This window comes from Cavia porcellus, unplaced genomic scaffold (assembly GCF_034190915.1).
Source record: "Cavia porcellus strain 051 isolate PalLab524CR breed Dunkin Hartley unplaced genomic scaffold, mCavPor4.1 scaffold_11, whole genome shotgun sequence".
NCBI lineage: Eukaryota > Metazoa > Chordata > Mammalia > Rodentia > Caviidae > Cavia > Cavia porcellus.
In genome coordinates this window covers 6,780,112-6,801,320 of record NW_026947494.1, presented here as the reverse complement: position 1 = coordinate 6,801,320, position 21,209 = coordinate 6,780,112, and the positions used below count along the sequence as shown (strand labels likewise).

The window sequence follows — 21,209 nt, the reverse complement described above, 5'->3', positions numbered from 1 at the left end:
GGCATGCTGCCTTCAGGGGGTCCTGGATTCTTTGTGTTTTTCTTGGAGATTGTTCTCCTGACAGCTGTGCCCTGCCCCAAGCATCTTGCCTGGAGCATTTCTGTCCACCTCCTGGAAAAGACCCTCTTCCCTTTTTTTTTTTTTTTTTTTTTGTCTTTTTCTTTTTTATCGGTACCGGGGATCGAACTCATGACTGCTTGCTTGTAAGGCAGGTGCTTATGCCACTGAGCTAAATCTCCAGCCCCCCCCCCCCCCCCTTCTCTTCTTATCAGTTTTGCTTTCCAGCCAAGCCTGGTGGTGCACACCTCTGTTATCCCAGCATATGAGAGGCTGAAGCAGGAGAATCACTTTGAGTTTGAGGCCAGCCTGAATGGCATAGCGAAACCTTGTCTCTAAAAGAAAAACCATACAAACAGAAAAATAAAACGATTTTGCTTCCCGTTGGTGTTTGGAAACTACCGTTTCTGATTCATAAGCCCTTGATGATGCACTGCAAGACATGAATGTGTTCCTTACAAAATTTTCAATGTAGATCTTATGACGATATTTTCTTCTAGCCCTATCCTTGGTTTGTACCCTGGTTTAGCCACTTACCACTTAGATTGCGTGTGGTATGATGTTTAATCTGTCAAAATCTCAGGTCCCTCCCCCCCAAATTAGTATAATAAAGCACAGGTCTAGTTTCATGTTTTGGGAAATATTTATGAAGAAATAGTTACCACGTAAAACTATCTAACATAGTTCCTGACATCAAGTAAGTCCTGAAAGCATGGTAAAGTGAGAGGTATAGCATTACCAGTTATTCTGACAAGTATATTTTTTTGAGCACGTCTTAATGACTGTGGATGTGTTCCTCCTTCTCTGATGAAGGGCTTTGTACTGGCTGAATGCACACATGAAATTTTGAGACCGAGTTCATTCTAATCCCTTAAAGACTTGCAGAGAGAGAGCCCGGGCAGCTGAGGCCCTGATGTGTCTTAGTTTAGGGGTGAACCTTGGCTTGGGGTGCTGTTGACTTAACTGTCTGAAGTGAGCCTGCCTTTGGCTGAGTGACTCTTAGAGAAACAGGCCAGGAGATGCAGACTGGCAAGGAAAAAGAAAAAAAATGACAGCGGGCCAGGGGCATGGTGTGAACCAGTACAGACCTGCCGGGCCCTCCTTGCTAGGGCGCTCAGGATTCCTCTGCCTTGTGATTTAATCATAGTTTCAGCTGAGTCTGTAATGAATGACAGGATGGTTGATGTCGCAGTGCACTGAAGCCAAGAATGCAGTCCCTAGAAGGGAGACACAGGGAACTTCAAGGAGTCCTAACTGCAACAGCTGCCTTGGAGGCAAAGATCAGAAGAAGCAACTTGCAGAATGTTCTGTGGACTCCACCCCGCACCTCTCTGTGATTACGACGTGTTCAGGAGGTAGAGACCCAGTGCTAGCATGTTCAGGACAGAGCCTGCCCCTTCCACCCCATCAGAACCCAGTGGCTTGGCTTCTTACCAGCCCAGCATTCCCAATCTGCTTCTGCCACCCCTGCCTTCTCATTCTAGAATGTTCTGCAGTCAAAGAGAAGAGAATATGGCTGCCCTTTGCTTCCCTTATACTGACGTAAGACACTTGTCCTACAGACAACTAGTGAGAATGGTAAATGCACCTTTCTGTAGATCCTATGAATATCACCGTTATTAACATTAACAACAACAAGAGGAGTACTCGTTGTGTATACAGCTGAAGTTGTAGCTCGCTTTGGGAGCCTAACTTTCCATCTTTAAATTTTCTCCAGTCTATGATTGGAAACTGCATGGGTAGCAGTTTTATTTAACAGCATATGAGAAGTTATTGATTTTTTTCCTGTTACTTTCCAAATATGATATAGAGGGAGTGAAATTTTATATTTGCTATAGTCTAATAACATAACATAACATAATGGTTCAGATTGCCAAATCATGGACGGACTTTGTGTTTTACTAACTGTTAGCCTTGGCAAGAGTAGACGTTATTACGCCTCAACTTCCACACCTAGAAGAAGTCTGGCAGGTGTGACAGACACAGGGATTAACATGTATGAAGTGGGGGACCTGTCACCTAGGATATGGCATATACTATGTAAGTAGTAGCTGTTTTTGAGCTGCTTTAGTGGCCATCCTATTATTAGCATTATTATTATTTTCTCATGTGGTCTATGATGTGCACTGAACTCATTATGTAATTGCATGAGAATTAGAATCAAGTGTGGTTTGCATTTCTGTTTCTATGTCCTCATCTATGTCGATCCATGTGGCCTATGGAAATCTTTACTCCCCATCTACAGGCTGCACCCTGTTTTGCCTGTGTCCTAATTTCCAATGTAGATTTCAAGTCCCCATAGAAGTATTGGAGTGGTTCTTTCTTGACTTCCAGAATGAACTTTGAAGGCATGAGGGAGGAACCCAGCGATACCGAGGATGCCCTGTTCTTCCTGGGAGGCCTCGTCTTTGTGTTCCCCAAGTTGAAAGGGCCTGTGGGTGATCAGTGCTGCAGGGTTAATCATGGCAGGGTGGCCCGTCTGGTGTTGGGGTGACTGTCTTGTTGTGGATAAGCTCCCATCTTCTGAAGACACGTGTCTTGTGGTCCTCATTTGTCAGACTTCAAAAACATTATCCTGGTATCTTCTTTTCTTTTAATAGCTACTCTTGTGTACATTTTCCTTATTATTTTATCTTCTTTTTTCCTTTGCTATCTTCCTTTCTTTTTTTGGAGGGAGGGCACTGATTTGCTCCTGTCCGGGCAGCCTATCATGGACTACATTTATTAATAGTGATTCATGCTGAAAAAAATATTTTCAGTTGAAGATGTGTGGAAGTCAGGGGTTGTGAGGAGAACAATTACAATCAGGACACAGAATTTATAATGTTATTTTATGATGGGCACCCGAGTTAAACACAAGAAAGTGCAGGGAATCTGTCTACAACTCTAAAAACTCCCGAGTTTTCAGCCAAGTGCCTCATTCACACAGCAATGTCCTGCATAAGTCCAGATGTAGACCTAGAGCCCATAACAATGTCTCCCACGAGTCCAGCTGGAGGTCTGGAGCCCACAAGAAGACTCACATGAGTCTGTTCTATGGATCCGCGCTGGGAAGGCCCGAAGGTCAGCGGTAGAGGCTAGAAAGTCTTTGCCAGCAGGGTGAAGTAGTTAGGTCGGTAGGTTGAAAGTTCTACACTGGAGCCAAGAAGTCATGCTCAAAATAAGAACAAGGGCTGTCCTGAAAAGTACTACAGCCATCCCCAGCAACATGGAAATCCTGAGCTCCTCAGATGATAATGGTCAAACTCATATTGGGGAAGCTAGTCATGATGAGCTCCTCTAGGAGAATCAACGTCTTGAAACTGCAGCACGTAGGAGAATCCACCACGCCCAGCTCTTTCTCTCCACGTCTCTATTTATCTTGGCAACTTTCCTCAGGTGGGCTGTCTACATGCAGCACCATGCTGATTTAATTCAGCTGGTGTTCAGTTAACCGCCAGTTTTTAATCCATAACAAGATAGAAGACTGAATTCTTTTAAAAATGTAGTCATTTTATTTTTCCTTAAAGTTGGGAACATAATCATGTAGGAGCTTGATTTACAAAAAGGCAAATATAAATCAATGCACCTATTTTGTGGTAGAAAAAAGAATTACATTTCTGGAAAGACTGAATTATCTAGGGTGGTTAATAGCAATTACAACAAATCACATACAGAGCCCTCAGTTGGAATTTACAAGTTTTCTGTTATTTGCAATCGATGACACGGTGGTTGCTTAATTTTTCATTTCATCATTAATGTTTTCAGTGATGTCACAAGACGGGGGAAAGAGGTAAACTTTTATTGTGCTCATTGGACAGATTGATGTTTTAGAAATTGAATGTCCTCAGGTCTCCAGGTACTGTGGGTCCTGTTCTAATCCTCTTTCTCTCTCTGGTCTCCTGTGACAACTGGCTTGCTTGTCACCCATTGCCCAGGGTTTGCACCCTTTCCTCCCTGCCTTACCAGGCCTTCAGCTCTCCTAGAGCGTCTGTTTTATACCCCTTCTTTACAAAACAATAGCAATACTTTTTTACTGCTCCCTTTAAGGCCTGTTCCTGTGATGGTAACAGAATTGCACTGGTGGAATTTCTGACCATCCTGTGCTTCTGGAGGAGCCCTGGCCACAATGAAATAAGTGTGCTGTGTGCACACCTGTGAGAGTGGAGACGCACACATCTTATTTGCAAGGACTGCTAGGAATGTGTTCAGCCATGTTTTTAAGTGAGATTAGTCTGTGAATTTCCTTTTCTCATAATGCCTTTGGCCTAGACTTACTTGCAAGATTATAAGAAAAACAATACCTCAAACCGAGAAGTTTTGCTTCTGTGTCTGAAATAAGTTATGTAAAGTTGGAATCATATATTCCTTAAGGATATGATAATATTTCCATGTAAAAGTGAGCTTATTACTTTTTTGGCATACTGTACTTAAGAATTTATTATGCAATTTGGATGTTTTTTATGACAAATGAATGTAATAAAATACAATTTAAAAGATTTCTGAAAATGGGAAAGAGGTGGATATATTTATAGGAAGAGAGGAAAGGTTTGACTAACATTGGAGATACTAGAGAGAAAAAGGGATCCTTCAGAGAAGGGACTGAAGAGGAGATCTGGGGTTGGAGCAAGGCTGGAGGGATGAGGCTTCCCGGAGAGAAGAGGTATCTACATTCCTGCCTTCAGGGAGCTCGGCGAGAACGGGTACCCTTGGATGCAGTTTCCATTAGAGAAGTGGCTTGGTACAAAATCTTTCTCCCAACATCCTCATGAAACCCAAGACAGAAGGCCATATGATATGCAAAACAGAGATAGCCTGCTCTGGAGGAATGTACCGAAAAATGAAAACAGAAGCAATTACAGAGATTACCCAAGTTTAATGGAGTTTTGGCCTGAAAGGTAAACAGTTTCCTTAGAGAGATACATAAGAATATTAAATAAGGCAAATCAAACAATACTGAGAGAACTTTCTGTTTTTAATTCATTTTTCTTTCTGTACACAAATCCTTATATTAATTGAAGATATTTTAGGAAGTAATGTATCGTTCTCATTATTCAGGTTAACATTCTAAACCTAACATGTGTGTGATCATCCTGGTTCCTGTCGCCCACGCTCTTCCAGGTCCTTTCACTGAAGTGTAAGCTGGGTGCGTAGGAATTAAACTTCTACTTCATTTCCTCCTTTTGCATTTTTCATAGTCTTCTTTCCCTCAATGCAGCTGGCCTTTCCAGGCAGCCCTTGGCCCTGGCTTCTTGCTGGGTCACACATGTGAGGTGTGCTTGATGCTCAGCTCTGGAGGCTGTGGCTGTGGGGAGCAGGGGGGATGCAGTCTCATCATCCCTGGCAGAGCTCCTGGATCGTGGGTTTCTTATCTGAACAACGAAGCTCTGAATTTAAACCACACTAGGTTTTAGTAACATTTAGCATTGGCTCTGGGAGTGAGCCGCTGTTGGGAATTTTTGTGTGTGTCCACTATCTTTATATTTGTACCTAACTCCAATATTTTAAACCCTGCCTAAACTCCTCATGGTTATGTCTGTATCATCCCTGTCCTCTTCATTGAATGTGGAAACTTTTTTCTCTTTAATTTGTCTCTCTGGCTTCATCTTCAATCATCAATACACCTAATTAGACTATCCCAGCATGTCTTCCTTTTCCATTATATTTTCATAGGTACATCCTAAATTCTTTTTTTTTTTTATTTTAGCTTTTAAAAAGAATATAATATTCTCACCTTCATTCACCACTCTTTTCAAACCACTTTTCCAAACAATAGCTTATACATATTCATAGGGTGTATGATTCAATGAGCCAGGTGCTTAAAAATGAGTCAAGTGTTTGATGATGTCATGTACAAGGCCTATTCGAAGCCTGTAAATCAGCTTTTCTACAGATGCAGTATACTTTCCTCTTCTCTTTCCTTGTAATTTCTTAAGGTACTGTTATTTTTTCCATACCCTGTCCTTCCTTTAAATTCCTGAATCCATTCACTCATCCTTCTCTTTCATTTTGCATGTTTACCATGCTCCTCACATTCAGTGTGTTGTGCTCTGTGCTGGAGGCATGGAGGAGCCGTACAGGCATGGTGGCCTTTGGGCGCCATCTTTCCTGGAAGTGATGAAGTTTGCTAGGGAACGAGCAGTTTCACCAACAGGGGCCCCAGGGATCCTGCGTTCCCATGCTGCTTGCTTACTTGTGTCTTCTAGAACATCCGAACCTCCTGTGAGTCTTTGATCAAATCTTTCTCAGTACCTAATTTCCCAATCAACTCGCCTTTATATATTACCAATGATGCCTGTCACTCCACAAAACCTTATAAATATCTTGTATTTATAAATGCCATTTTAAAGACGATATTATTGTTTCCCCAAATGAATTATAAGCTCTTGAAGGACTCTTCATTAATAATATTGTTATTACTCCAGAGCCTATTACATACTTTGTTACAAATATTTTAATTGTCCTGACTGTAAAAATAAATTTTTGTAAAATACTGAAAAATACACATTAAAATTATTTTACAACCAAATACAGGTTTCTACTTCAGTTCTTGTTTCTTTCAAGGAGAAAATAACTCAGTTGGTATTAGCTTTTTTCCTTCCTCAATAACTGAAACAAGAGAAAGGACATTTTATATACAGAGTTATTATTAAAAAATACTCTATCTTGTTCACAGCCAAAAACCAGATTCTATAGCGTATGTTACAGAACATAGGCATATTTCCATATTAGCGCTATTTCTGGCATCAGTGTTTGTTGAAAGCAATTATTCCTTTTTCTCAAACCAATAACTTTGTTGACAGTTGTCACATGCCTGTTTCATTGATATGATATCATTCAAAGTATAAAATACAAGCATAAAGACCACCCAGTAACATGATTAACTGCCAAGGGTAACAATAACGTATCCCCAAACTGGCAGGCGACTCATAGTTTTTGCTGCCAGACATGAGCTACTAACAGTTGCAAAAATGGCTCATGAAGCAGTATTCTAGCTCCTTTACATACTGTCATTTTGTAATCATTAGGCTCTGGGCTGGAGGTTTTCTAATAGGAGTTATCAGTGCTTGTAAAAAATTCATCTCTATAGAGTGGCTATTTCCTGATTTCTCTTAGAAAAAAAATGCAGATGAGGCCCAGAAGTAACTGGATTTCTCATCTAGAAAGGACCAAGAGCGTTTAACACGTCTAATCATCAGGCCCAAATAGGGACCCGGAGGGTGCGGAAATGGAAGGTCCAATTTGAAAGATGGCAGGTGGTGCCCCTGTGATTTCTCCTGGCTCCTAGGGGGGCTTTTGTGATTCTGCAGTCTTCAGCCCTTCCCAGCCGCTTGCACAGGAAACAGTCTTGTGTGCATTCAGTACTGATGAATCATGTGCGTGCTGTGTTATTTTCTGCCCAGCCCAAAGCCAAAAGGAAAATTCACATCTGGTGTGCAAATCACAACCACACCTCAGTGACTTCCTTGTTTACTGGGAGTCTGCCCTCCACATTTTCACACATTCTCTGTGTGATTTTGTGACATCTTGATGAAAGACCTCCAGTGGCCCCTAAGGACCTTATGGGGGACCTCTAAATCCTCCTCAAGTGTAATGTTTGCTACCTGATGTGCCTTTTCTGTGGTTCCCTGGGGGGGGTATCATTCATTTTTATCTTTTCATATATTTATTTTTTCTGTTTAGAAATTGGCCCCTGGTTGCGGGAGTTCAGAGCGAAGAATGCTGTGGATTTCTCGCAGTTAACATTTGACCCAGGACAGAAAGAGCTTGTGGTAGGAGCCAGGTGAGAGATGTTATGTTTTGCCCCTGCAGATGTTTTCGGGCTTGCTTTTATGTCTGTGCAGCTACATGTGAGCTCTCTGCTGAAATGGAAGTATGCTGGATGGTTTGGTGTCAGAGTGAAATGCTGTGTGAGCGTCATGAAGTCCACGGGTAATAGGGTGAATGCGCCCCTCAGAGCATGCACTGCATGGACCTCACGTGTGCCTGGGATCCTTCTAACATAAATGAACTCATTTGTTCCTCACATCACACCAGGAGATGTGAATACTGGCAGCATCTCCACTTTAGGGCCAACTGAGGCAGGGAGTAGGTAAATACGTTGTCTTGAGGCATGTTTGTTCCTAGTAAAAGAAACAGCTTTTCAAAATCTGGCAACCAGCCTCCACAAAGTAACCATGTTCCTGTCTTCACTGTGTTCTCCAGTGGAGTCAGAGATCAAGCTGCCTTCTCGTACATCCTGAGCCCCTACTTAGCTTTCTGTGCGTCTTGTCTTAACTCTTTACTAGTAAATTTAAAATCCAAGGAAATAGTTCTCAGCTTCTATTTTTCAAGTTGTGAAAGGTACGTGTCCCCATGTCCAGGCCCACACCTTCATGCAGTTGGAAGATGAGGCTGTGGGGAACCACTGTGATAGAGTCTTCAGTATGTTTTCCTCAAATTTACTGTCCCTTCTCTGGGAAACATAAGTAGTCCCTGCAGTTAAATTACCTATCGTGTCAGAATGTTTTGAGGATGATCCTCATAAAGCATGTTACATTCATCCCATAGGAAAGTTGATACTAAACTTGAAGGAGGATGCCCTGTGTAGATTTAGATTCTTCTGGAGTCTAAGGAAGGCATGATTTGGCAGTAGAGTGGCACTTAATTAATTCTGCCAAGTTTTCTGGATTATCATACGTACCTTTTATAACTGCAGGGGCTACACAGTTCCTACATAGACCTAAGAGAAGCTAAATCTAGCTTACATCCTGGGTATTCAAGAGCAGTATACTCACTTTCTAGAATCATTGCTTTTGCCTTCAGATTTGAAGGAGTCCTTGTGCACAACCGATCACATGCCGTGGCATGATGGCTGATTAGCTTTCAGTGAATGGAAGGAAGCTGGCTTAGTACCGGCACAGAGCATGTCACCTCACCCCTTTTGGTTGTTCTGGGAAGACTGAAACATGGCCCAGCCAGGGTTACTTGGTGAACTTTCCTTTAGCCTGCTGGAACGCTAGGGGATTTCCAGGGCTGCCTTTATCCAGTTCCATCACTCAGCGTCAAGGCCGTGTGCTGTGGGGTTGTTAAATGGCCTCCTACCTCCAGGTTTGCACAACACATCCAACATCATTTTTGTGCACTGCTCCATGGGCAAATGCTGGCTCAGCAGCCCCTCTGTCTGGGGTGCCCTGGGCTTCCCACAGTGATAGGAGATGGTCTTTCTTACTTTTCTTTCTTCCTGGGATTTTAGTGACCTCATTTTTAAAAAAAGTACTGGCTCTGCCCTTCTTCTCAGCCCTTTTTTTCTGCTTGGGAATCTCCTCCTCATTGTGAGGACCCAGCTCAAGATCTCTACATGGTCCTGAGGCCCCCATTCGCTGCCCCTCACAGCCTGTCAGCACAGTGGCACCTATGTCATCGCTTCATTCCCTGAGAGGGTTGTGTCGTTGCTCAGTGTGTGCCAGCTCCCACACCCGAACCCTGGGCAGTGTGGCAGACTTCCCATCATTTCTCCAGAGGCAGCACAGTCTCTTCCTCCCAGTAGAAACTCACAGACACCTGTTGACGCAAGGTGCCTATTTCTGTGATGTGATTTGTCCGTGTCCCTTTTTGCATCTGGGGTGTAGGGGGATAAAAGAGGTTGAGGCTGAGTTGATTCCAGATCGCGGCATGTGGGAGGAGGGGTCATGAAGGGTTGGTAGCTCTTCCCCAAAGTTCCCCTTTAGGGAAGGTGAGCTCTGACCATCCTCCAAGAGGCAGATGCCTCTTATTTTGGGGTCAGGCATCGATCTGCCAGAGACTGGTGCTGCTGAGTCTTGCTTCCATCATTTGTCTTTAGCAAGCTTCAGAAAAGGCTTTCCTATTAGCGTGGTTCCAGTGATGCCCTGTTTTCTCTGGAAGTCCTCTTGTAAATAGGCCAGTACCTTCAGCTCTTCAGGTGCTTGGCTCTAAATCAAACACAGAAGCTTCTCATAAGGGATGAGAGAAGCCACAGAGTACCTTGGAGTTTGTGAGTGCCTGTCTTATGGCTCCACCTTGGCTGCAGTAGCAGCTGGGAATATATTTGAAGCACCTGGTGATCTGTCTCCCCTGTGTCCTTGTGCTCTTCATCCAAGCACCTCTGATGTCCCCATCTCATCCACTGCCGGCCCAGCCATTCCATGGAGGACAGGGCCAGCCACTGAGGCAGCTGAGCTTACAGTATGCTGCGCGGGCGAGGAACCTGTGGACCTACCAGAATTAGCAACCCACCTTTGGTACACTTAAGTCTGAATTTCTCATAAGCAGCGTAAACTTCTTTTTGTCATAAGTGTACCCCACACGGTGACCTTAGGAGCATGGCTTGCATTTTCTACTCTAGAACCATATGTCACATGTTGTAAACACTTGAAAATTAAACGGCGCAAAAAGAGTTGTGAGCTCTGCTTGCCAGTTTCAAAAGCAACGTTCTCATCTTCAGCGGTGAAGTAATTGAACCAACGTAGCCCATGCCTGCAGTCCCAGCTGTGTGGATGACTGCTGCAGGGTCACAAGTTTGAGCTCAGCATGGGCAATTCAGTAACTCAGGAAACCCTGTCTCAAAATAAGAAAAAAAAAAGTCTGGAGATGTAGTTTAATGTAGATGCTCAGAGTTCAGTCTTCAGTACTGAAAAACAAAATTTCATGTGATAGTTTCCTATGTGAGCTGTCATATGGATTAAGTGAGATAGCCCTTGATAAATGACTGCTCCATTAACAAGCACTTGGTGAACAAGGAGTGTGAGGGGACCACTGTGGAGCGAGTGCGGAATTGCATTTAGATCCACGTCACTGAGGGAAGATAATAGGAATTCTGCCCAGGAAATTCGTTGGGATTAGTCTCGGAAAGCTTGACAGGGAGTGCGAACCACTTATAAAGCTGTAAAAATAGCCCAGCCCTCAGATTCCTGTTCGGGAAGGCTTGACTTAGCAAGAGAAGTTTAGATAACAGGTGTATATTTTAGAAATCAGTAATTGTTTAAAAATGTGAGGTGTGTAAAAATAGAATGATATTCTAGTTTTTCATAGCACGAGGCATTGTGAAAGCATTTCTTGGATGGTTTCACTGCATAACAGTGATATTTTATATTCCTCAAATTGAACTCAGTTGAAGATTCTTTGCACTCTTTGATAAAGGCAGTTCATTGTGCTGCGAAAGAAAAACCTCTCTGTAGGGGGTTTGTGGTTGTATAAAAGCAGACAGCATTTGAATTGGAATTCATGCAGTTTGTGGAAGGATTCAAACACTTGCCATTCTAGGTTGCATAATATCTTGAATGACTTTAAGTGCATTGGCATTCATAATTTACTTCACCATACCCTTTAAAAAATTAATAATAACATATACTCTTAAATGATTAAACCTAAGCATCTTTGTCTTAGAAAATGTGGAAAATACAGTAAATTCAAAAACACAGTTTCATGGATAGTCACAGTGAACCTTTTCCACTAGTTTCCTTGCATTATTTGGTTTCTATGTGTTTCTATTTTTTGAATAGCTGTATACTTCTTACTTACAAAATCTACTGAAATCAGTTTCCATAGCATATAGAAAGAAAAAAAAATCAAAACAAAAGAATATGTTGTGCCTTAAAGTCTTGGTATAGATAGTTAGGAAAACAATGACAGAAACCCCTGAACTTGTCTGTAGTTTGCTTTTATTTTTTTGTACCAGGGATCAAACTCACGGCCTCATGCTTGCCAGGAAGGCACTTACACCGCTGAGCTAAATCCCCAGCACCTATATTTTGCTGTAGACAGTATTATAGCAGTAGATGTAAAAGGGGGCAATATCATTTTTATTTTCAAAATGAATTAGCATACAGGTTTCAGGTTCCTTCTAAGGATAGCAAGTGATTCCACCCCAAATGACCCTGGCAGTGTATTGTGTACTAACTTCAAAAGCAAGCCCAAGTGGCAGTTAAGTGATCCCATTCATAGTGCAGTGTTTGGTGTGAGGGTGTTTGCAAGGTAACCATAATTAATAATGCAGAAACCCACACAGTGTAGTGACGAACAATGTGGCATCAGTTTATCCATAGCAGAAACCTTTGTCACCCAGTCATGGTGAAGATTGAGACATATTTTGTAGATGTTTAACTTTTTTTAAGGTGTGAATTTTCTAAATACAAATAGTCTTTATGTGCATTAAAACACGATTTTCCCTTCAGGTATGTTTGACTCTTGTATGTTTCTCTTCTCATAGCTTGATTTCTGTTCTTAGTCCTTCCCAAAAGCTTTGGTGAAAAAACACTTCATTGAAGGGCACTGTCACAGCTCAGGGATTCCAGGGAGGGCGACCCTCTGACCTCTCACACAAGAACCTGTAGGATCACAGGAGCCAACCCCCTGCCAGGAGGGTGGCAGTGGGACCAAACATGGTGAAGATATTGATGAGAAATACAATGCTTTATGTACTCAGAATTTTAAAATTTTAATTCTATTAAAACTACATCAAAATGGTAGCAATATACAGATGCCAAGAAAGAGCTACCAGAGATGCATGATTCTCCTTGCACCCCAAACCTGATAGAAGCTGGATCATGCCCCATCCATCGCCTGGCACAGAAGTGCCTGACTCACCATTGCTGTCAATAGACAGACACCAGATGCCACACACATCCATGCACACAAACACACAAAGTGTGATCAACAGACATGATGAATGTTAAATAAAAAATATTTGCTGCATCAAAAGACACAATGCCATTAATGCTTCTCACAGTTCTTCCTCTCCCTTGGAAGGCACCTATCCCAAGATTCTTGTCCCTTTCTGAAGCAGGTCTGGAAGTCCTCTTTCATGAGTATCTTTGGTTCCACTGTCCTGGCCACCTACACATCCTGATTCAATAGAGAATGTTTACCTTTCATGGTCATTTTGTCTTACGGAAGATCTGGAGGGTGCCGGGTGCCAGATATCATGAAGCCGGTGGATGAGACACACCATCGCATTTTACCAGCCTGTTTTCTAGCGGGTGATACTTGGTAATAGCGATCACGGTATTTTTGAACACCTTTCATAAAGATAGGCAGGGGAGAAAATTTCCATCACTGCTTTAGAAAGTGTCAAGAAGAACGGTGTAAGTGTGGTCAAGGAGAGGAGGGTATTCAGAGAAGAGTTAATGGGAATGTGCATTCAGTCTAATGAAAGTTGTAAACTTTAACATTCGCCATATATTTTGATCATTGTGTGTGTGTGTGTGTGTGTGTGTGTGTGTGTGTGTGTGCTTGTGTTTACACAAGAATAATATAGGCTGCTGATCAGCTTTACTCTGAAGGCAAAAACCAAACAACCAAAACTAAAATCTGACTGTTTCTAAGACAGCAGAGTTTGATTTTCTTTATATAGTCATAATGAAATGGTTCCAAAGGTTCATGCATATTTTGAGCCATTTGTTTGACTCGGGTTTTGAGTCTAAAAAACTGAGGATACAAAAGGAAATATTAACATACTGTGGCCACTCTGGGATTAAATATGCTTTATATAATTAGAACTCCTAAAAGGTGAACTTAATAAGTATAGTAAAATTTTCACGAGTTCATTTGACCATCCAGTGATTCATGAATCAGGCACCTGCTGATCATAAGCTGTTTGGTTCTTGCTCCTGGAAAAATAGTGAAGGAAGAGACAGGAAGTTGTTCTTTCAGGAAGCTAGACAAAATAAAGGTATTGGTTAAAATTGTAGACTTCCTCGTCAGAAGTTAATTGGTGTTTTCTGATTCGTGAAGGTTCTTAATAGAGGTTAGTTGGTAGTTTCTGATTGGTTGGATTTAATTTGCCTTTTACAGCTTATAATGAGTTGGTTTGCTCACATAGGAACCCAGGAAACTAGAGCTAGTTTAGCCTAATGGGCCCTTGATTGATTGTTTTAGCAATTCTTGTGTTCAAAAAGATCCTGCTGAGTAAGGAGGCAGGCCTCTTTTAACTAGAATAAAGTCTTCCCTTGAAGATGACTTTGCCACTGGTTCCAAGCAAAGAGGTCTAAATTTTAGAGTGTTATAAAATTCATTTTTCCTAAGCTTGGCCAGTGTGCTTTCTCTCTTGGTGGTTTTAATTCCCATTTTGACTTTAAAGTTTTGCCTTAGCATCAACCTGTTGGAAGCAATCTGTAATTAAATGAGTAATGAGATGCTTATCTGATCCACAACTGTGCTTTCGGGAGATACACTTGCTCCCGTTTTTGGAAGGACGAATTTGAGCCACTTTTGTACAGTTAAAGGTTGCACCTGCTGAGAGGTATGGGATTGTGATGAGGATCAAATCCAAAAGCAGAAAACCAGAGAGATCCGGGTCGTGATGCTGCTGCTGTTGCGTGTACCCTGAGTGTGGCTTAGGAAAGGCTGAGGGTGACAGGAGGGGCGGTGCTCTTCCTTCCCACTGTGGCCGGGCTCTCCTGGAGTTTCTCTGCACCGGTGACTGTTCTTACTTGCTTTCTCTGCTTTCCTTCTTTCTTTTCCATAGCCAGGACTAAATGCATGGGTGTCATTTCTCTTGAAAGTATTCTTTTGTTCATCTTTCTCCTTCTGCCTTGTCTCCCCTTTCTTTTCCTCAGTCTATTTGAAAGATTAGCTTGATCTTATTTATTTTTTATTTTTATTTTTATTGGATTGGGATTAAACCCAGTCAGTAATGATCAAGGACTCTACCACCGAGCTACCGTGGGTCTGTGTTTTAAAACAAAGTCACTTGTTTGCTATGCTTTTCAAAAATTTTTTTCTAATATTTTTCAAGCATTAGCACCCAAGGGTCAGCTGGGCTATTTCTTCAAAATTAAGATCTATTTGCCTGCTATTCCTGTTCTGCAGATTAAGTTTCTGGAGATTGTGTGTAACAACAAACTGGTGGCTGGAAGAAACTTCTTTGGGAGAGACTTACTGTAATCAATTTGGTTAAATAGCTGTTAGTAAAACAACTAAACAACAAAAGACTTTACTGTTTTCCCTGCTTAAGCTGGCAGAAGCTAAGCCTACAGTAATTACATCTTAACTTATTTAAATAAAGAAAGTCTTCCCCTTTTCCATTTTCCATGAACGAGCCAACCAAAGGTTGTGGTGACAATTAATAAGCCTCTACTTTATGTGTATGTGTATGCTACAAATTCTTGAGTGTTCATTGCTTTTCACTTACTTACCAAGTTCCACCCAGGGACCGTCGTAAATTATTAGCTTGTAGATCTCTCAGGGGACTCTGTGGTGGCCAGAATTGAAATCTTCTCTATGGGACCCAGTCCAGGCTTTGAATTTGGACCCTGCCTGACACTTAGGAGCTCAAGGACAATTACTTCCACCCGAGTCACCAACACATCCGACTGTGCTGAGCTTCTCTCAGCCCCACCAGTGTCCCTGACTCCAGCAGTCTCTCTCTGACCTCCAGGCATCTATGGAGGGCAGCTGATTTTCATTCATCAAATATTTCAGATTTTCATTCATCAAATATTTGTTTTACCTTCCCAATGCTGTAAAATACCTTAGGCATTGTGAAAACAAAAGTGAAGAGTGTGATAAAGAGTTTATAGTCTAACACACAGCTCAGCAAGCTAGGAGCCCTGAATAGATTTCCTACTTTGGCTAATAAAGTTTTATTGGAACATAAAGAAATCCCTTCCCTCGCACAGTGTGGATGTGTGTATCTGAAGTGTGACCATGGAGATGACAGCTTTCATATAGTAAAGAGGAGAAATATCTGCTTCCCTGTCCTTTACTAAAACATTTGCTGTTTCACTGGATGGGACAGGGACATAAACAATTAAATTCTTCCAGAGAACTTGGGGCAAAGGCCCTAAAACTGTGAAGACTAAAAGGATAGATGGACCTGAGGCTGAGAGTCTGCGCTCAGAAGGTGCTGTTCCAGTCGGGCTTGTAGCTGGCCTCCATAGATGCCTGGAGGTCAGAGAGAGACTGCTGGAGTCAGGGACGCTGGTGGGGCTGAGAGCAGCTCCGCACAGTCGGACGTGTTGGTGACTCAGGTGGAAGTAATTGTCCCTCGGCTCCTAAGTGTCAGGCAGGGTCCAAATTCAAAGTCTGGACTGGGTCCCCTAGAGAAGATTTCAATTCTGGCCACCAGAGAGTCCCCTGAGAGATCTCAGTCTGACTCTCTGGAAGCCACGCCAGCCTCTGGTGAAATCAGACTCTCTGGCATCCACAGCATGGTGAATGTCCGAACCTCTGCTGGACGCACTGAGGACCCAGGAGCTTTCCAAGGCCGGGGCTTCAGGCGCTCAGGTCTGCACCAGGAATGGCCTTAGCTGGTCGTGTGCAGAATGTGGGGAGTTTGGAGGATGGCAGTAGGATGGATGTCAAGGAGGAGAAGAGAGAAGCCAATCTGAGCCAGTCGTGAGTAAGACACGTTCTGAGACGTGTTACAGAGCGACCGAGGACGGTCAGTGTGGGCTGACTGCAGGCAGCACCTAGACTGGCCTCAGCGGGCTTGGAGCGACTGATGGTGATGGTTTTCACTGTGCTTGAGCGTAAGGGAAAACAAGCCGTCGTCTTCTGATTATTTAAAGTCATGTAAGGAAAAACTCCCACTTTACTAACTCTGATGGTAAACCAGAAATACAATTTTATATATAGTAATTAGAAAACCACAGGTTAAAAGAATCACAGAAATTGTTAATATGGTTTCAAGTGAAAAATTATTTCTACTTCACTGAAAGATGAAGAAACAAGTCATTCAACCAGCAGGCCCACAAGGTAGAAGTCACAAAGTTCAGGTTGGGGCAGTAAATTGTCACCTGTAGTCTCCGGAGCGCTGAGATTTGCAAGTGATATTTAGAGGCCAATACAACTTAAGGGTCAGGCTGATTATTAATAATATTGATTAATAATTTTGGCCATAAATACACTTCTGGGTAAAGGTTTTTCTGATTTCATATTTCTGAGATGACAGCATTGATTTAATTATTGTGGTTAAGCTTCTCTTACCTCCTTTTGTTCTGCTTGTAAGTAGGGGGCTAGCAGTACAGTAGCATCATTTGAACTGCTGGTGTACGATTTGTGTATTCTTTGACTGTTAAGGGGCTTGAAATGCTATTTTTAGAGTAAGGAATGGGGTGAACAATGAATATTCTGGCAGAGTGAGCATTAGAAATAAAACCACAACAGAAATAAAAACAATAGTTTAAATACTTTTATATATTGATTATTTTTTGAGGAGATTAGAAAAAATTCTGACTGAATTTTTGAACAATATAAACATTTATTAAGATATTTTAAATTTTTTTAGCAAAGATTTATAAAACCATAGTTCAAGCATTGTAATCAAATGTTACTTATTTCAGTAAAGTGCTATTTAATGTCTGGAACATCTTTGTGATTTTAAAACTTGGGCTTTCCCACTCAGTCTTCATATTCTTTGGTTATTGAAATTACTGAGTTATTAAATATTTATATTTAAATAATTAGGCTAATTTTTCCTAAAGCATATTTTGCTTTAACAGATACACTGTTTTCCTTTACTTTAGGGTGACAGACGCTTTTGTAGTCTGCAGGCTTGTTATTGTTGTTGAGCATAGGGACATCAGGTACGGTGTCACTGTTGGGAGCTGGGTGTCACTTGGATACTGACCGGTGGGGCTTGCCGTGAAGAAAGTGTGGAGGGAATGGCAGGGACCCAGGTGCAGAAGAGGCTGTTTTCGGTTGATGTCCCCTCTCAGCTGTACCCGGATGGTGACAGTGTCAACAAAGTGTATGTGTTTTCTTCAAGTTGTTTGCTCAGCAGTTTTGCTCTACACTTTTCGCAATAAGACAGCTACAGAACTTCTTCATGCCACCGTGAAAATGTTTTCTGTGAATTTCCTTGCTTTCCTGTCTCCAGCTCACTTTACTGCAAAATACAATGTGCTGCCTTCAGTCATCCTGCCTTCCCCTCAGCCCTAAGAAGGCCTGTGACTTCCTGTTAAATAAGGACTTGGGATCCTTTTCTTGATTGTACAGCTATATTCATCAGAGACCAACTGAGTTATTCTACGAGAATGTCATTTTAAAACACCCATCTAGTTCATAATTAATGGGGTCAGAGTTAAGTTTTATGGTGTCTCTAGATAAAATGACCCATTCAGTTAATATGCCCATGATGGCTCAGCCTTTTCTCTAATGCTGGCTGAGTTTTATGACTATGTGAACACACAATTGAACTCCATCTATTAAGGACCACACTGTTTCCTCTGAGAATATATTGTTGTGTTTAGTGATTTGTGGCTAACGGATCACTGGGGGATCATATGGGACCCAAAAAATGAATTCTTGTATCCGCGAGTCAATAAGAAATAAACTCCAGTGCAGAGGGAGAGAACTCACTCCCATGTCTGGTGGAGAATAGATGTTCGGGCTTTAATACTGTCATTTTGCATCTGCCAAGTTTAATGGCTTTGTGATTTGAATTATTCAGTCTGCTGGATCTTTGGACTCTTCATATATCATTTACTCCTAAAAGTAATGTGGTTTGTTGCGTTTGAATGGGCAATGTCTATTTTTATTCCAAAACATTGGGAAAAAAAAGTAGACGCATATGAAGGGAAGAAAAGCTCATATGTTTATTTATCATAGCCATTAAAACCAAACCAGGATCGCCGCTTGGCTAACTCTTGCTTTGTACCTCTCTACTGAGAAGGGGGAATGGGAAGGCGAGTTGGCCACTTTAGCCCTATGAGCACAGCACTGAGAAACCAGTCTCTTAACCCCTGCAGAAGGACCACGGTCCTCATCAGTACCTGTTCACATCTGGGAGTATGAGAAGATTAATGAGGCCCCTTAGAAGCTTCGAGTTGCTCAGAGCATTGCCATTAGGAAACTGACCCCCGGGTAGCACGTGGTCCGGGTCACTGCGTGGCCAGGAGCCACCAGCATCGCTCCTTTGTGCTGGACAGGCTGTAGTCTTTCTAGTGAAGCTCACATTTATTATTTTTCCTCCTCTGGACTCTCACAGTCACAAGATAAAGTGGTGACCAGTCCTGCAGTGCCCTGGGAACGGCCACCTGCGGGGATGTAGGTGTTACTTTGCTGTATGAGTGGCCCAGCAGCTGGGAGCATCCCTTTCTTATTTCCTTTTAGGAGATTTTATTTTTGTAACCTTTAGCTTCACAGTGTATTGACTCCAACAGAGATGAATCAAGCTATCTTGAGAGAGTTCAGGTCCCTCATGATGCTATCTGGGATTTTTCTTAGGACAAAAATGGCCATGGAGTTGTACTTGGAACCACATGGTTTGAGGAAAAGGGCTTGAGATGAGTGGAACCCACACTGTGTTTAGTCAGATTTTTAGGCTCCTACACAAGTGATTAGGGTATTCTTTGAGTGATTCATTTATGACTTACCTTGTAAGATATCATTTAGATAGTTGGAAATTACAACAAAATGAAGTGAATATTACAATGTGTAATATCCTATGCTTTTAATGTGGGAAAGATCCAAGCAGTTCATGGACTAGTTTAGTTTTGTGTACGCCATTCTTGTTCATGAAACAAATATTTAAAAGCAGCTGTCAACCCTGTGCCTTAGAAAAATGTGAGAAATATGTGACTCTCAAATTGACACGAAAATGGACTGAAGTAGTTATTGAAGCTACACACAGCTATAGATAATTCTGATAAATTCTTTCAACACTTTCAAGTAAGCTTTCTCAAGTCTTTATGGTTAACAAATATTATCATAAGTACTTATTAAATTTACATAAAGTATTTTTACAAGCTATGAGTCAAGATATCATTTCAGATTATTTTGAAATTTTAGGTAGGAAAAATACCAGTCCTTGTTAGGAACTTACTGAAATTAGTTGCGATAAACAGGTTTTTCGTTAGATAGTTGTGTTAATTACCTTTCTTCCAGTAGAACGAAGTACCTGAGATGATCAACTTTAAGGAGAGTTTTATTCTGACTCAGTTTCGGAGGTTTCAGTCCTTGCTTGGCCCTGTTGCTTTGGTGCTGGTGGCGCAGTTTGTCATGAGGTGGCCTGTTAATCCCATGATGGGTGGGAAGGGACCAGAGGGACATGATGTCAGAGTATTTACGTCCTCTTCACAGGCCTGGCTGCAGTGCCCCAATTTCTGACTAGCGCTCTTTCACTGCAAGGATTGGCCAGCTTCTGATTCTACCACAAGCTGGAACCATTTCATGGCCAGATACTCATCCAGCAGCATCTAACAGTGGGCATTTTTATAAAGGGAAGTGTGCTATTTAGATAGGGTGACAGATTGTATAGCTTAGCTTTCTAATTAAGAAACCAGTTCACTCTTAAAATGAAATACAGAGTAGACCATTTCAGGAAGAATTTAAGCAAATAGTGTGGGACAAAATATGTAGCATTTAATAAGGCAGAGTAGCAAGAGTTACTTGGTTTTATAATAGGCAGATCATAAACAAATCACAGTTTCAGAGGGAGCCATGGTGGTCTGATACTGACAGCTTATTATTAGCAGCATTAAGATTTGAAAAACCTTATGGTGATCTGTAAATGCTCCTGTGAATGAACAGTGATGCTAAGATATACTGTACTGTAAGAACTATTCCTGTGTCCACATGGCTCTGAGTGTGCATATTTCTTACAAGTGAATTTAGGGAGGGGACTTTTGGAGATTAATTGGTGGATGCAGGAGACACCATTGGATAAAGGGCACAATGAGATGGGTCTGTTTCTAATCCTGTCTTTCTCTGAAGCCTTATACTTTTGGACAAGTCATGATGCATTTCTTAATCTGTCAACGTTTCTTCATGTATATATTGAAGTGTATATATTCTTCAGTGGCTTCTTAGTTTTATAGTTCTTGGATTCTTTCTTTATTAGACCAAAAAATTCAAAATGAGTTAAAAATTACCAATTTGCATCTTGTAACCCAAAGGGAAACTGTGCATTCTCTCTTGTGTGTGTCGGTCATGGAAGTGGTAGACATGGTGGAGGAGATGGTGGTGATTCCTCATAACTGTGATGGATGTTTCCTAGGAGACATGACAGTCTTCTCTGTTTCTTTCTTTTACCTACTGAATGCCTCTGCCATGTGGATTCTTAGTCATTGGTAAGATAATTGGATGGGAAGAAAGGCCAACAGGAACAAATGGCTGAAATCCCCTGGCAGTGTCTTTGGCGGGGGGTGTAATTTATAGTCTGTTAGCACACTGGGAGCTGGAAACATAGAGGTAAGCAGAGTTACATTTGCTCGGTGAGATGTGGACTGAGA

The 21,209-nt window shown here is 41.8% G+C and overlaps 1 protein-coding gene across 2 annotated transcripts in view; it reads left to right on the top strand.

Annotated features, from left to right (window-relative positions):
- The window catches only part of Sema5a (semaphorin 5A), a 455,270-nt gene that overhangs the window by 196,764 nt on the left and 237,297 nt on the right, over positions 1-21,209 (top strand). For both annotated transcript variants that reach the window (XM_003466703.5, XM_063257960.1), the window contains exon 3: positions 7,720-7,819. In XM_003466703.5, coding sequence (XP_003466751.1) covers positions 7,720-7,819 — 100 coding nt within the window. The remainder of the gene's footprint in view (positions 1-7,719; positions 7,820-21,209) is intronic.